General features: G+C 44.8%; 1 protein-coding gene across 1 annotated transcript in view; it reads left to right on the forward strand.

The window, feature by feature from the left end:
* The first annotated feature begins 460 nt into the window (after positions 1-460).
* The window catches only part of LOC117735217 (microtubule-associated serine/threonine-protein kinase 1-like), a 55,439-nt gene continuing 40,180 nt past the window's right edge, over positions 461-15,719 (forward strand). The window contains exons 1-2 of the mRNA XM_034539721.1: positions 461-737; positions 8,554-8,585. Of these exons, the coding sequence (XP_034395612.1) occupies positions 699-737; positions 8,554-8,585 (71 nt within the window). The 5' untranslated portion in view covers positions 461-698. The remainder of the gene's footprint in view (positions 738-8,553; positions 8,586-15,719) is intronic.

A 15,719-nucleotide genomic window follows, 5' to 3' on the forward strand; every position in this document is an offset into this window, starting at 1 on the left:
CGGCGTGAGAGAAGCATTGTTTTGTCTTTCTTTCTTCTTCTTTTTTTTTAAAAGGATGACAGTATTTTTTATTTTGTAGCTGCCGTGTGTAGTTTTAAGAGATTTATTTATTTTTGGTGGGGGCGGGGTTGGCTGTTGTTTTTGAACTGTGATTCTCAGTGGATGTGTTTGAGGGGAGGAGGAAGAGGAGGAAGAGGAGGAAGAAGAGGAGGAGGAGGAGGAGGAGGAGGAGGGGGGGGGGGGGGGGGCGGCGTGAAGGACTGATTGGACTGCTCCGTCTGGGCTGCGATACGCGTCGGGTTGACAGTCCGGGCTGTTTCTCTGCTGGACTTCACTTCATGCGGTGCACGCGGACCCCGCTGTGCTTATTCAGCAAGTTCAGCAGAGTCTCTGGCAGCAAGGGATGAGGGCTAGAGGGTGTGGGTGTGTGTGTGTGTGGGGGGGGGGGGGGGGGGGGGGGTCGAGCAGAAATGGCACTTTTTTTTTCTTCATATGCATACGTTGATTGTGACATTTGATATTTTGTGAGAGAGAAGATTTGCCGAGCCTCCGCCGGCCGTTTCGGTTTAATAGTGAACAGACTCTCGCCGAAAGCCACGCGAGAGTGGAGGGGCGCTTCTTCTCACACACGCGGTCACCTGGAAACCACGGGAGCCCACGAGAACCCTGCGCACAGGTGTGAATCCCGGACACGCGCCATGGATGATTCAGGGATCATCCGGAGACGGAGGCTGCAGGTGAAAAGTTTATTTATTTTTTACCCACTTTGTTATCACCAGTCGAAATGGATTGTGTGGATGCTGTGGAACATATTTAACTAATATGGGACACGAAGGAACGTTTGTTCATTTGATTCTTTGATTCAATTAGTGTATTCATTTAATTACATTGTAATCTATGGATGCTTCCGAAGAAATCCCCAAAAGGAAGTATAGGCCCATGAGTGAATTCATAAAAGTGGTATGAAAAGGCACAAGACCTAAAAACAATACCAACAACAGAGTCAGTTGATTTAGTAGACTGTAGAAAACAGCACGATTTCAGATAAGAGTGGGCGACATGGAAATCCCCTGTCACAGCATTTATTATCCATGATATTCACATTTTAAGTGAGAATTCAAAAGAGTCAACTGCTTTGCCAAAAATCGACAAATCGTGGTACTTCATCACATTGAAATGATCCAGTATGGCAAAACCTTTGACCGGAGACACTTCCTTAACATATTATTATTATTATTATTATTATTAATAATAATACGTTTTGGAATACAGTAACTTGTAAAGGCATGCACCAATACAGTGCGTGTTTTACAGTCACTATGACGGCTCTTAGCAGTCTGAGTAGGTGCAGCAGATCCTTCCCTTACATCTGCATGATGCAGGCTCGTCACTTAGCCCACATGTTGTACGTTATGACGGACACTGGAAGAGCTCTGGTGGACGTGCGGGCCCCATTGTCTGCCAGTCCGTCTCTGCTTCCTGCAGACTTCATTTACAGTAAAAGCACTCCGCTGCACGTAGTGCCCGAGATGCTCCGCTCTCGATGATTGCTCGTGGTTTATAAAAGATGTAGACGAGCGACACTGGATGGTTTTCATTCCGAAAGAACTTGTTGTCGACTTGTTGTCGAACTTGGCGTTGACACTGGCGGACTGGGAGTTCCCACTCCTATAGGTGCTGGGCTCCTAGAGCAGACTCTAATGTGTTTAATGTGTCTTTGATGGGGACAAGCCGATTCTAAGGAATACAAGACTATCTGCTATCTCCACCTCCAGCTCTACTTGTGTTGTTGGAGTGCAGGGAGAGAGACAGTCAGTTTGTAATCATTGACGGCTAAGAAAAACATTTGTTTAGCTGTTTAGCACCTAGTGGCATTTTTACTTCCAGAGGTTTGACTTTAGAGGCAGGGTTGGCTAACTTGAGAAATGATCTCTCTTTTCCAACTAAAGTAGCGAGCAGCACCAGCTCCAAAAGTCGCTAAATCTATAGCAAAGATGTCGCCAAGTTGGCAACTCTACCAGCCTGGAGCCTCCCTCCAAAGCCACTCCCCCAATCGTAATGAATGTAAATGCGATCCAGGCTATTGTCAGGGCTTTTGAGTCGTTGATTGCTGTCAGGATGTCATGAGACTTGCAACAGAAATATTAAAATAAATGTTTTTGAAGAAGATTACCAAGCCTGCCCTTTAGCAACTTTAAATGTTCAATAATATTCCATTATCAAAATTGTGGCCGATCAATGTTGTAAATCGTTCGATAATATTTTACATCGAATTAATGAGTCACTATTCTATGACCTGGTAAAAGAAATAAGGGAACATCTTATTTTGTCCAGCCAACAATCCAAAATTCTGACATTCATTTCGAAATACTGAAAGACTTAAGAAGAGCAAAACATATTCCCATTGCAGAAGTTTGGACAGGAGAATGTGTTTTAAACTACACAAATGTTTAGTCTTGTCTATAAATAAGCTTCCACGAAGAGCTCCTGTGTGCAGGGGTCGGCCAAATCACAAATATTGATATTTATAAACGTATTATGTATAATATAGCTGACACGTGTTGTGAATGTGTGCTATCTTAAAATGAAGTCGTCCTTTAATTAAAAAATGTTCTCGGAAATAAACTAGCTGAAATTTAGACAAAGAAATTGAGAACATCGGGACAGCGGACAATCGGATGTGAACATAAATGTGTAATGCACACAGTGACATACACATACACACACATACACGCACACACACGCACACACTTTGTATTCAGCTAATGTATTCATAAGTAGCACACCGACACACATTCACTTCCAAGAAGTTCATTGGTGAGTCTAACTTCTGATTTCAGTCAGATGTTAATGCATGTTATTATTGTAAGTGTGTGTGTGTGTGTGTGTGTGCCAAGCATCTTGTGTGTGCTCGTCTGTGTGTGTGTGCGTGTGTGTGCATAACATTCATGTCTATATGTATGCATCAAATCGACCCCCCTCCCCGCCCCCTTGCTCTCCATTTCCATCGAAGTGGTCGATATCCATATCTCAGACAGAGGAGGTCTAAATGCCGAGGATGTGGCGCAGTTGTCGGGCCCATTAGCAGGACTAATGGTGGCCTAACAGCCCCGCGTGCCCTTAGGGAGGAAGACCAAACCACCAGCAGCAGGACGGGTTGAAAGGGGCAGCAGCGTAGACCTGAGGCGGGCGGCAGCTGTGGGCTTCAGTACACCCCACTTAAGTGCTCTTACAATATCTGGATCCCTTTACTGCCTGGATCTACTTGAGAGAGAGAGAGAGAGAGAGAGAGAGAGAGAGAGAGAGAGAGAGAGAGAGAGAGAGAGAGAGAGAGAGAGAGAGAGAGAGAGAGAGAGAGAGAGAGAGAGAGAGAGAGAGAGATTCATACGGATTACTTCATGAGTGTGGACACTGAAAATGATTAGGGGCAAAACTGAGGTAGAGCTGAGGTTTGCTCAATATTGAAACCTATTAGTATCAGGGTTGAATACAATCACATTTTTCAAGAACAACAAGAAACAACAACAAGAAACCTGACCCAGTTGTCTTCTCACAACTCTGCCTGGATAAAAATGATTGAGGTCATATCTAACTTATAAGTAATAGTATGAAAAAGTACGTAAAACAAATTGATACTGTACTGATCAATAAAAGTATCCTTTTAACTGTAGTTATTAGAGAATTGTGAAATGATGTACTAAGAGGGACATTGGAAAGGAAACTTGTCAGTGGACAATCAATGTAGAGGAGACACCAAACGTGTCTTTTATTTTCTTGGCTGACTGTCACTATACCAACGTCGACTGACATCCTCCTGTCATAGCTGCGTCGGCCTCCAGGGGGCTTTGTCACTTGACCGTTAACATGTTTTTTTTTTATTCAGGGGGGGGGGGGCACTTGCTGAAACAACCGATGCTGCCGTTCTCCTTGGGAGGACTCGGCCTCTCTAATGGCCACTAGCAGCCACTTGTGTCCTGATGGATCCATCGCGCCTTCACCCTCGAGCCACAAAGTCCTCCTCTCCTCTGTCCGTCTCCCTGTCTTCCACAATGCTCCACACACTTCTGTTATTTATTCACCACTCAGTTCTCCCTCATCACCTCCTTCAGCCACCCGTCTTTCTGTACCTTTCTCACCTCCCTAACCCACTTTCCCTCGCCCATTCGGACAGACAGTACTTTAATTTAGCAGATGTTTCTGACCAAAGTGACTTAACTCAGCGTAACCACACTGAACCCATATGCTCACAAACACACCAGCACCAGTCATACGACATGTCTCACCCCTCTCTGTTGTAGGAGTCCGGATTGCACCAAACACACACACACACACACTCACACAAAACACAAACACACACACGCACACACAAGTATAATTTGTCCAAAATATTGTTTTCCGGGCAGTGTGCCCCTTTCCAATATGCTAAGCACAAGGGATAAGGGTGTGATCACTGCAGAAGATCCAGCTCTCCGTGCCAAGTCGTGTCACTCAGCGGCGTGCCCACCGCTTTGTTCCGCCTCGCCACGTCCTTCTGATGTCAGTATTATTCAGGAAGGCGAGGTTTAGTGCCGAGAGAGCAAAGTGTACATCAAAGCAACAGATCTGGGCCGGAATAGATTTGGGAACGGCTTCAAATAGCCGAGCTACTTTATCACTGGGCTTGAATCATCGTGCCAGACGCCGATGAAGCACAAAAGCTTGAGCCCAACTTAGTCCACCAAACAGACAAAGATGAATGAAAGAAAAGCACTTATTACAGTTTTGAACTAGATCCTGCGTGGTCAAGAAAGTAAATATAGGTTGAGAGTCGTTCAATGCTACCGTATTTCAGACCTCGGCGTACCGACGAGCCATCTCAAAGCTTTTAAGCAAAACTAATACACAGTGTGACATTTGCCTCGCAATCTGCTGTCAGTCTTGGCAGCAGAAACAAAACAGAAGCCGTGTGACTCTGCCCAGAGCAGCAGCAGCAGCATATTAACATTTTCTTTTCTTTGCTTTCCAGTTGGCTTTCGGTTTCTCTTTGGGTACTCCCACCCCCACCCCTTAAAAAGAGATGGGGAAAACAGAAACCTGTGTGACACCCACTTTTGAACGTGCCCTTTCACAATAAATTACAGCGGTCAAATAAGAATGTGACTAATCTGCAGTCAATAGAAGCATGGATGTTGTATATGGTTCATTAAAAGTACTAAGAAGCACCAAAACCCCCATTCCAGTATAAGTGACCTTTTTGGTGTGTGTGTGTGTGTGTGTGTGTGTGTGTGTGTGTGTGTGTGTGTGTGTGTGTGCTAGCTGGTAATCACCCCCAACTACTGTTTCCACCTATTTTCCCACAGGGGGATATTGATGCAGTGTGTAGTCATGGCCGTGGGGTTTTATATGTGTGTGTGTGTGTGTGTGTGTGTGTGTGTGTGTGTGTGTATGTGTGTGAGGACGACACAATAGGACACGTCGTGACATTCTTTTGTAATCGTTGAGACAGGAAATGTTTTTTTAATGGCGAACAATCACATATAATGATCATCCCGGCCTGTGACCAATAATATCTACAATGATAGATAGATAAGTACTTATTTGATCCCCTAAGGGAAATAATGGGCTTTTCTCACACTTTATAATTCTGCATTTACTGCCAGCTTCACTTCTCACTTATGGAGGATTTTCTAAAATGGACAACAAGGGGAATTTCTCCTTCACACAAAATGTGCGAATAGATTCGAGGAAATATGAATAAACGTGATTCAGATGAACTATAAATGCGATCACGCGGTTTGTTTTGGATTGGAGCTGCACTCACCCACACTGAAAACCGTACGACTTGATGAATAAAACATCAGTTTGCTTCATGTGCTCACGGGTTGATGAACAGACGTCGATGATTGTCTGACATGATATTGACAACACGCTGTCAAAAAATAACAAATAACTAGAAATGAGCAGCTGTGTCACCTCGCAGTCAGTCTTATAAAATACTTTAATACCTTTTTTAAGATTATTTATTTGGATTATTAAGGGTTGCCTGTGTAATACATAATAATAATGTCATCTTTGAACTGCTCTCGTTACTTCATACTCTCTGAAAACGTCCTAACTGTTGTAACCAGCAGCTCAAGGTTCGGTTTTTCCGATTCTCCTGAAGCAAAGTGTGATTTACATTGATGACTTTCTGAGGTTGTCATGGTCACTCGGTATGGAGCATATTGTTCAAAGAAATGCTGGAGTAACCAGTAACATGGCAACAACACGCTGCCATCTGTCGGACAGAGACGGTGAGAGGGAGCAGGTGTTGGGGTTTTATCCATTGGCCAGCCCTATCACCACACACACACGCAAACACACACACACACACACACACACACACACATACACATACACACGCACACACACACGCGCGTATAAGACTCCTGCGGAGCTCTCTCTCTGAGTAACTCTGGTCGAGCTCACTTCCTCCTGATGATGTAATTCATTAGATGTCCCAGAAAGAGCTCACTATGATGGGTGATGTCACTCCCATTGAGAAAAAGAAACAAAGGGATTAGTCTCCTCTGAACTGAGAAGATCGATCCCACTCTCATGTCTTTACATTGAATGTGAAGCTACTGACGGCAGCCGGTTAGCTTAGCTTAGCATAAAGACTGAAGGGGGTGGAGGGCAGCTAGCCTAAAGCTCACTAATCAACACGTCATATCTTGTCGGGTTAATCGAACAGAGAAATGTAAACACAGACGTTTGTAGCTTTCGGGCCAGTTAGGTAATAAGAAACGGTATAACAGCCCTCTGAAAGGTTTCTGTTTGTGTAGAGCTCAAACAAACGAGATACATGTTGAGTATGTTGTGAGCCAGCCTAGCTGTCTTCATACTAAGCTAATCTGCTCCTGGCTTTAGCTCCATACTTCACACACAGAGAGTGGCATCCATCTTTTCATTTCCCTCTCGCCACAATAAAGCAGATGAGAATATTTCTGACAATGTCGAACTGAGTTTCTTGTTATTTATTCACGTGATTACTGCACTACATGCTACACTCCTTGCACACTGCACTTGTTCAATCCCCAATAGGGGTAATTACGATCGTGATGTCTTCTCTGTGCCTGTGGAGAGCCGGTTCTGACTCGTTGCAGTGTGTCTTTGCAGCCTTTTTTCTTCTGCCCGTTGGCTCCTCGTATAGTCGTAGACACTGACGTGTACCGAGGCCTCACAGTGCTGGAGAGCGAATGGGCGGTAAGCTTGTTTTGAGACTGTTTGGAGACGAGAGCTCCAGCTGTCGAGTCATGTTTCATCAGCTCGGCTTTGTTTGGGTTTCGTAATGCTTGTGTACTTATACAAACACAAAGAGCAGGACTGAGAGAGAGAGAGAGAGACATTTGACAGGAGGAAATTCCTCTCTGGAAAACCAATTACAGCCTCTTATATTTCCTCTCACGTTTGTGCTTATTTCTTGTTTTTCTGTTTGACCCCCGGTGTGGATTGTTCCTTTCATTTCACCGACACGTCTCTGTGTCATTAAGCCTGATAATATCTTTTTAGTGGAGCCACTGGCCTGTAGAAAATAGCTTGATAAGCAGCGCGGCACAGAGGCTTGACAATAGAAACTGTCGGTAACCCGATCTCGCCTCAACCGAGTGTTAAACGGAATCAAATTGGGAATAGATGGGCAACAAGCGCCGCACGGATTCCTCCCAGCAGATCCTAATCACGTCAGAGTCCTCGCTGTTGTGTCCCAACGTCGTAAATATAGCAGCAACATGTTTTAAATCGACGCCGGCTCCACTCAACCTGGTGGTTCCTGGAGTCTCCGAGCACTTAGAAGGGATCGGCTTTCAAAGCTTCGTTCCACGCGCACAGGACAATAACGGAGAAATCACAAAACCGGCTGTCGACCAATCCCAGCACACCGCTATATGAACTGTTTTTATTAAGATTTACCTGCACTATTTTCTGCATGTGGACGCCAGCATTACATGCTTATGCTGATTAACTTAGTGGCGCGTGGTTTTTAGTTGGCTCCGAGTGGCTCTTTTCCTAGTTTTCCTACTAACGAAGGTGAATTTGTACTCGGCAAAATACCAAGACCACTTTGTTGAATAAATAAACTGGGTTTCATCTCAAATATCCAACGTTTGGAAAAATATGAAGAGTAATGTGCTGAGTACAAGCTGACGTGCATCCGTCCAAGGTCTGACCTTGAAGGAATTGGATTTGTATGCGGCCTCCTGTCTATCTGCTAAAAAAAAAGTGCTTTATGGGTAAGATTAAAGCAACAACATATGAGGAGGTAATACAAAAAAAAGAAACACTTTCAAAATGAAACACATCAGACAAAAAGTTAAGTCATTATAAAGAATTGTACGCAACGTATCATTATAATTAGATGAATTGGATTTATTTATGAATATGCTAATTCATGTTTCATCGCCACACTTACCAGTTTATTATCATCTTATCCACAGTCCTGTGAACGGTGATTGCATGCTGTGTTTAAACTCATCAGGCTAATTTACCTTCTCCCCCTCTTTCCTTCTTCTCTCCTGCTTTTCTCTTTCTCACCAGAAGGATTTGCCTCTGCCGCGAAAAAGCAGCAGGTGAGTTAACGCATGTTTCTCCCTCTGTGTGCGCGTGCCTCTGGGCAGACTGACGTGTTTTACAGACATTTCGTGGAACTCGTAGAGTTGTTTTTCCGAGTGTGGACGTGTGATCAACAAAATCAACATTTAATGGGATTTAAATGTACATATTAGACAATTTGGCAATGTATTACTGCTTTTTCCACATTGCGTGACCCCGTATTTTCTGAGCCGAGAAGCAATACCGTCACAGGAAGTCGCGGTGACACGATGGTATTCTGCGTGAGCTCTGTCGCTCCCGTCGGCCCAATCTGTTGCACCGGTGGGGCTGTGAGCGACGGAGGATCAGCAGCAGGAGAGCCGCGTTGTGAACTCAGCACCCCGCGGGGAGGATGGGAAGGGAGAAGAGAGCAGTAGCGTGATGCTGAGGGCAGGAAGTGAATGAAGGGACATCTCGTTGGTTGTTTTACGTAATTTTTATCAAAATGTACCCTAACGCAACGATTCTAGCTCCTGTTCCTCTTGTCTAAAGACATCCCTTCTCGGGGGGGATTTCAATGTCGGCTACGCGGGACTAAATTCAATTGTGCTGCGAGGGAAACGTCTTCCAGAGTTTAGCTGCAGCCGATTTGAAGCTTCAGCAGAGTTAGTTGTCTTTTCAGTACCAAATTCCCTCTTTTCACTTCCATCCACAGTGTTTGCTTGATGAGCTACAGCAAAGAGACAGTGACACAAAGTTTGGTTTGATTTGTCCGACTCAGATTTGGTCACCTATTGCTACCATTAAAATTGTTTTAAAACGTGAATCTCTTTGGGGCCAATATGAGCACAATGCATTTTTGGTCATGTAATGAATCTCCCTGAACATCATTAGAGAAGAGTAGAGCATTTTCTTTTGTCACTGTTTCTACCACCATTGGAGCTGTTGTTGCTCGTTGGCTTTGCATCAAACATGCCTGAGAAACGTCACGTCTTTAGCTTTTTTTAATTCAGCGTCAAAGTAATCGGGTGATCTGAACATTCATGGAGGCATTGCAAACATGAACTGCTAATAGTTAAATGAGCATACTTTTAGCACACTTTTAAACAAATGTAGGCTGCAATAAAAGGGCTCAAGTTGTAGCACATTGTTTGAAAGAGTTATTTTGTGCGTGAAACAATGGCAATTAGGAGCAGAGCGTTTGAGGAGGGACCCTCCCGTTGCTCATCTCGACCCCCACGATGGATTACATTTAGCGACTCAATTAGAAACCTCTGGAGTCGCTTTCTGTGCCGTTTAGGAAAGAGTGGGATTGAACCATCTCGAGAGGTTTGACAAAACTGAACAAAGTATCACAATTTGTGGTTACAGGCGTTGAAAAAACTGTCTTTGAATGCAACTGATGCTGTCGTTGTAGTGTACGAGCGTGTGAGCCTCTGTCCATGGTGCTGAAATGGAACTCACTGCTCTTTCTTTCACCGGCACATCGTGTTTTACTCTAAAGAAATATGACTGAAGGGACATTAGTTTGGAAGTGTTTGTCTCTGGCAGCGTTTTGTTTGCTACATATTAATTCATGTTCACGTCTTGATGAAATCCTCTCTTCTAGCGAGGTAGAGGTGATCTTGGATTTGATTTGGAAAGCTGTAGCTGGCTGCTGCTAAAAAACACTTCACAAGTCAGGCAGCATTTGGTAAAGTGTCATCCAAAGGCTGTGCGGTGAAAATGCCTTTTGAAGATGGAGGGAGGGTGCAATTTTCCACAAAATACACTCTGCCATCATCATTTCGAGTGTTGGAATCCTGAAGATGCCTCTGAAATTGCAGTCGTACTTTTCTTTTACACTTTCGACTTGGCCGCTTTTGTTCTGTGCGAGCAGAATGTGAATCTGTTTATGATGTAAACTGATGCTGTTGCACCGAGGGAGCAGGAAGTTGTGAATGTGAAGCATGGATTTAATTCCCCGTATTGACCTGCACTTTCATTAATTTTCTAGTTGTGTGTGTAATGGTCTATTTAATATTCTGTATGCATTTTACTCTGCAGAGTTACTGTCTGGCAGCAATAGCCTGGTGATGCTAGCTTACACATGCCCGGGGTATTTAATGTCTTTCTGCACCCAGGTGCAATTACAATTTACCGCCTCACTCTGTTTGGCCACACACTTCTGTGTGTGTGTGTGTGTTTGTGTCAGTGAACTGGTGTGCATGTGTGTCCCTGACTGCTGTCACGAGGTGTGTTTTGTCCCTGACCTCTGACCTCCGTGTGGCAAATGTCACGGCGTGACATGAAGGAGACAACGGAGCTGGAGGCTCACGGTCAGCTCTCTCAGTAGGTAACCCCTCCACCCTCCCTTCTTTGTTTTTTTTCTTCCACAAATCCTCCTGTGGGTGGAGCTGGAGTATTAGACTACGGCCATATTGACGGGGCGTTTATTGCAGAGTGAGAATAAAGTGAGCTGAAGGATAAACAGGCGACCGGAGACTGAAATCACTGAGAGGTTAAATATGCAGAAGAGACGGAGGAAAAATATTTAAAAAAGGACTTCCACATTACACTCAAAAACAAACCCACCATGTCTTCCATATGATATCATGCTGCCCATCCCTGTCTGCGACCCCCCACTGTGTTTCAGTGATATCATCACCCTCTTCCTCCTCCTCCTCCTCCCCGTCCTTCCTCGCCCATGTATATTTTATCCAGCCAGACTCCCACATTAGAGACGGCATCCATTATTGAATTACTCCCCTCAGCACTACTGTGCAACTGTCACCCCACGTCAGCTTTAACATTTGGTGGATTTGAGACACACAGACACACACACACACAGAAATGACATATCTCTTGGCTGGGCATTGCAGAGCAGCTTCTGTGATATCTAGGGCAAATAGACGATGCCAGAGCTCATCCAATATGGTATTTTCAGAAGAAAAAAAAGAAAAAACTGTGTCTGTGTCTCTAAGTGCATTTTAAAAGGATGCTGACGTCATTCTGTACTTATTCCTGCTGAAGATGTAAATCTTAAAAAAAAGAAGAGTAATTTCTAAAAGTAGCTTGGCGCTGTAGTTTTTTTTTTAGCAAACATCACTTGAATGAAGGACTTGAAGCACTAAATAGTGCACGTTTTGGGATCTAATTTCAGCTGCGGATTAATACACATTTCTGGATCTTGTGAATATTTACAGCAAAAGGAAGGAAGATGTCACGCAGTGTAACAGTGTGGTTTATTAATGCTTTTTTTTAAAGAGCGGGTACGTTATTTATTCATACTTTATTTATTTTTTTTGCATTCTGTAGCTTCCCAGGGGGTTTCCTTATGAATTCAAATCCATACGCATGTTTGAGTGTCAAAATGTTAGTATTATTACTTACTTAAGTTTGAGTGAAATGTGCTCAAAAATAAAATGCCTAGCTCTTTAGGGAAACAATTTCTCCTTTGGAAGATATCCATCTTCAGTAGGAGCAAAGGGCCTTTGAACACAGAGGGCGTCATGCTGCCTCCACAGTCTACGTTTTGGATGGGTCAGTTTCGCACAACGTGATTGGTCGATGCCTTTATTTGCGATCGACCTCAATGTTGTCGCCTTTTCACAGCGTAGTACTCGTGTTCTACGTATTTATGACAAAATCAATAGTTCAAAATAAGTAATGATGTGAGAAGGAATCGCACAAAAAAATTAAAAAAACAAAGTGTGTGCGTAAAGCTACATGCAGCTTGGGGAAGTCGGAGAGCAATGAGAGACGAATGCATTGTTGGTTTTGGTATTTCAAAAACATAGATTTTTTTTGCCCGCCTTATCCTTTAATAGCTTTTGTACAAAGAGGAATAAACTATATCTGACTTTGTTGGTTAGATGAATTCATTGTTGGCTCTGGTCTTTACGGGGGATTTGTTATATAATATAGATGTATAGATATATATAAGTTATAGAACATCATCATCACTTAATTACCTTTTTTTTTTTATGATGTCAGTGCCAGCGGTAACATACACTAAAAACACACACAATCACATGTGAAAGCGCCTCCCCCCCCTTGTCATTCACATTAGTCATCAGATTGTCTCTCCACATCTGATTGGCTTTCACTCGCACGTTCTTGCATTCTCTCTCTCTCTCTCTCTCTCTCTCTCTCTCTCATGCATACTGTGCATATACCTGTACTGACCCTCCTCCCCTCTCCCTCTCTATCTCTCTCTCTCTCTCTCTCTCTCACTGCCACCCTCCCCCTCTCGCTCTGTCGCTCCACACTTCCTGACTTGGCACGATACCCTTGAGAGCAGCCCCACACTCCTCTCTCCGTCTGAGGGGGATGCTCGCCAGCCTGTCCCCTCTCTCCACCTCTTGCTCTTCCCTCCTCTCTCTTTCTTTCTTTCTCCATCTTTAATCCTCTTGTTTTCTCAGTCTGTGACATGGCTGACATTTCTAAATCTTTCTAATCATTTTCTCTCTCTCTCTCTCTCTCTCTCACATACACTCTTGCACGCATACCCGTCTCGGCGGTCAGTGTGTGAGCGTGTGTTCAACTGGCCAGAGGAGGCTGACACGCCGACGTGGAGCGTAACCGCTGTCTCTTGACTGCCTCTGTGGTTGTGTGTGTGTGTGTGTGTGTGTGTGTGTGTGTGTGTGCACGTGCACGTGTATTCCTGCTTGCGAGGCTCAGCTGCACTCATGATCATCTGCCAACACAGCCTCTGCTGCTAGCAACATGTTCCGACGCACCAAAAGGTAAACGGCAACCATCTGTCTCCGTGCAGTCTTTGTGACCGGTGTGGTGCCCCTGCTGTTGTTGGCGTGTGGCGGTTCAGTCGGAGGAGGCTGTGTGTTGTTTCCGCCGTGTTTCCGTGGTCCTCCGCCAGCTCTCGTGCTGTCTCGCAGTTGTCTCCCTGTCTCCATTTAGCTCCAGCAATACGCCGCGCGTGCCTTTTGCCTGTGTGTTTGATGTCTTTGTACGCGTACCTGTTAATGCAGTGTGTGTGTGTGTGTGTGTGTGTGTGTGTGTGTGTGTGTGTGTTTATTCATTTATTTATGACCTTGTTGAGCTTTATTGTAGTGCTGCACATGTGCACAAGGATTTAGTCTGCTTTAGATTATGGCTCACTCTTTCACACACACACACACACACACTTGAAGCTGTGTGTGCGCACGCTTGGACCGGCAGCCTGTGTGCCAGAGATAGCATTATGAAGTGAAGGTATTATTGTCAGTGTCCAGGGAGCGCTTGTGCAGCGGAGCGCCAACAGCGGGCAGTGCTGTCTGCTCGGCACAGTCCCCCTTCCTCTTCACCTCCTTCTCTCTTTCCTTAATTTTCTGCCCCTAACGTCACCTCTCCATCTTGGCCTCTCCTCACTAACCTTTTCCTTGTTACTGTTTCCCCCAGTTTTACTACAGTCGGTTCTACCTCTCATCCTCTCCTCCTCTCCTCTCCTCTCCTCTCCTCTCCTCTCCTCTCCTCTCCTCATCCTCTCCTCTCCTCTCCCTGATGTACAATCCGTACAGACCCTTTAGTGCCTCCCGCGGCGCTTCATTCTAGCAGCCTTCATCTCATCTGATCACAGGGGGATTAGTCTGAGTCGTCCCCGTTGCCCCGGCTGTGCGGGGAATGAACATCAGTGTATTCTGCATACGATCGAGGATAAAGCCTCCCCTCTCTCTGAGCGGACGTGTTTACGGGGGTGAACATGTGTGTTTTAAGGGGAGTGTTTGTAAGAGCGGTCCGTATGTGTGTGTGTGCGCCTCACAAAAGTGTCTGTCTTGTGTAAATGAAGTTACCTGCTTACGAGTATGTGACATAGTATCAGACTCCTATTTATTAAATAGAATACAAAGCGGCGTGTTTGTTGGTGCTGAAACTCTAGTGTGGAAACATTTTCCCACAATACCCGGCTCTAATTCTGAGTTATAAATATAATTCATCCTGCATATTTCTTTCATTCTACTTTCATCTTACTCACTCGCTCATCCTGCCTCAATCAAAGGTGTGTGTGTGTGTGTGTGTGTGTGTGTGTATCTGCATGTGTGTGTTGTCTTAGCTGGCTGTTGCAATTAAGAGAGATAATGCTTTGTGCCCACTGCCAAACAGATTGAGTTAAAGGAGCACAGTAGAAATGAGTGAGAGTGCACGAGACAGAGCTGCAGGATGAAAGCCAGAGCGTCAGGTAGAGTCCCAGCCTACATTTAAGAGCAGCCCAGCGGAGGGTCGACAGCCCATGACGATAAACTCTCCGTCTCCCCGTCTTCTTCCTTGCCGCTCTCTTCAAGGTGAACGGAGGCTGGATGACAAACGAGTGAAGGGAGGCCTTAATGTTTATCTCACTGATGTGTATATATATACTACAGTATTATCCCACTCACACACTGTGTGTACATGATGCACAGTGCAAATTATCCCACTCATGAACAGCACACGGGCCATTTCGTCCCACTCACACACAGAACATGCTCTGGTTTCTTTACGCCCAAAAGAAGCAATACAGCATGTGATTTATTTAGCCTACGTACTTCTCTTTCCTGGACTCGTAGCACAACAGATGGCTTTTTAATTTTTTTTATTGCTGATTATAATGACACTACGTGACATACTAAGTGAATGTATTTTAGTAGCACCAAAACTCACCTCGCTCGCTACAGCAGTTTATTTGGCACACGTCTACCGGCAGGTAATCGAGGCTATTTTGAGCTTGACTACTACAGCATAGATTATGAGGATGGACCTAACAGCCCGTAAGTATCCGTAGGTACCACAATTATCTATCGCGGCGTCAACAATTGAGCCAGCGTTACAGTGAAGCGCTCACTCGGTGTGGTGTTACGGCTTTTAGAGGTCACTAAATAAAGGAGCGTTCTCTGCATATTGATCCCCTTTGAGGTTAAAACAGGAACATGTCTACCTGCGTCGTTGCAGCGCCGGATGCATACCGGGTGGAGGTTGAGTGACGCACATATGAGCAGTTGCCTGTCTGGTCTTCTTTTCTGTTCTTTTTGGGGAAAGATGGCGTAGAGAAGGATAAAAGCTCCCTTCCTGTTGCTGGTTCCATGACGGCACCATCTGTTACTGGCCGGTGTTCAGGCCTTAACCACAACACAGACTGTTTGTGCTTCATCTTGGATGTTGCGCTGACATGATGACACAACATCTCGTATACAGGCGTGAGTTGGAAGACGGCCTGGCAA

Source organism: Cyclopterus lumpus, chromosome 1 (assembly GCF_009769545.1).
Source record: "Cyclopterus lumpus isolate fCycLum1 chromosome 1, fCycLum1.pri, whole genome shotgun sequence".
NCBI classification, from domain to species: Eukaryota; Metazoa; Chordata; class Actinopteri; order Perciformes; family Cyclopteridae; genus Cyclopterus; species Cyclopterus lumpus.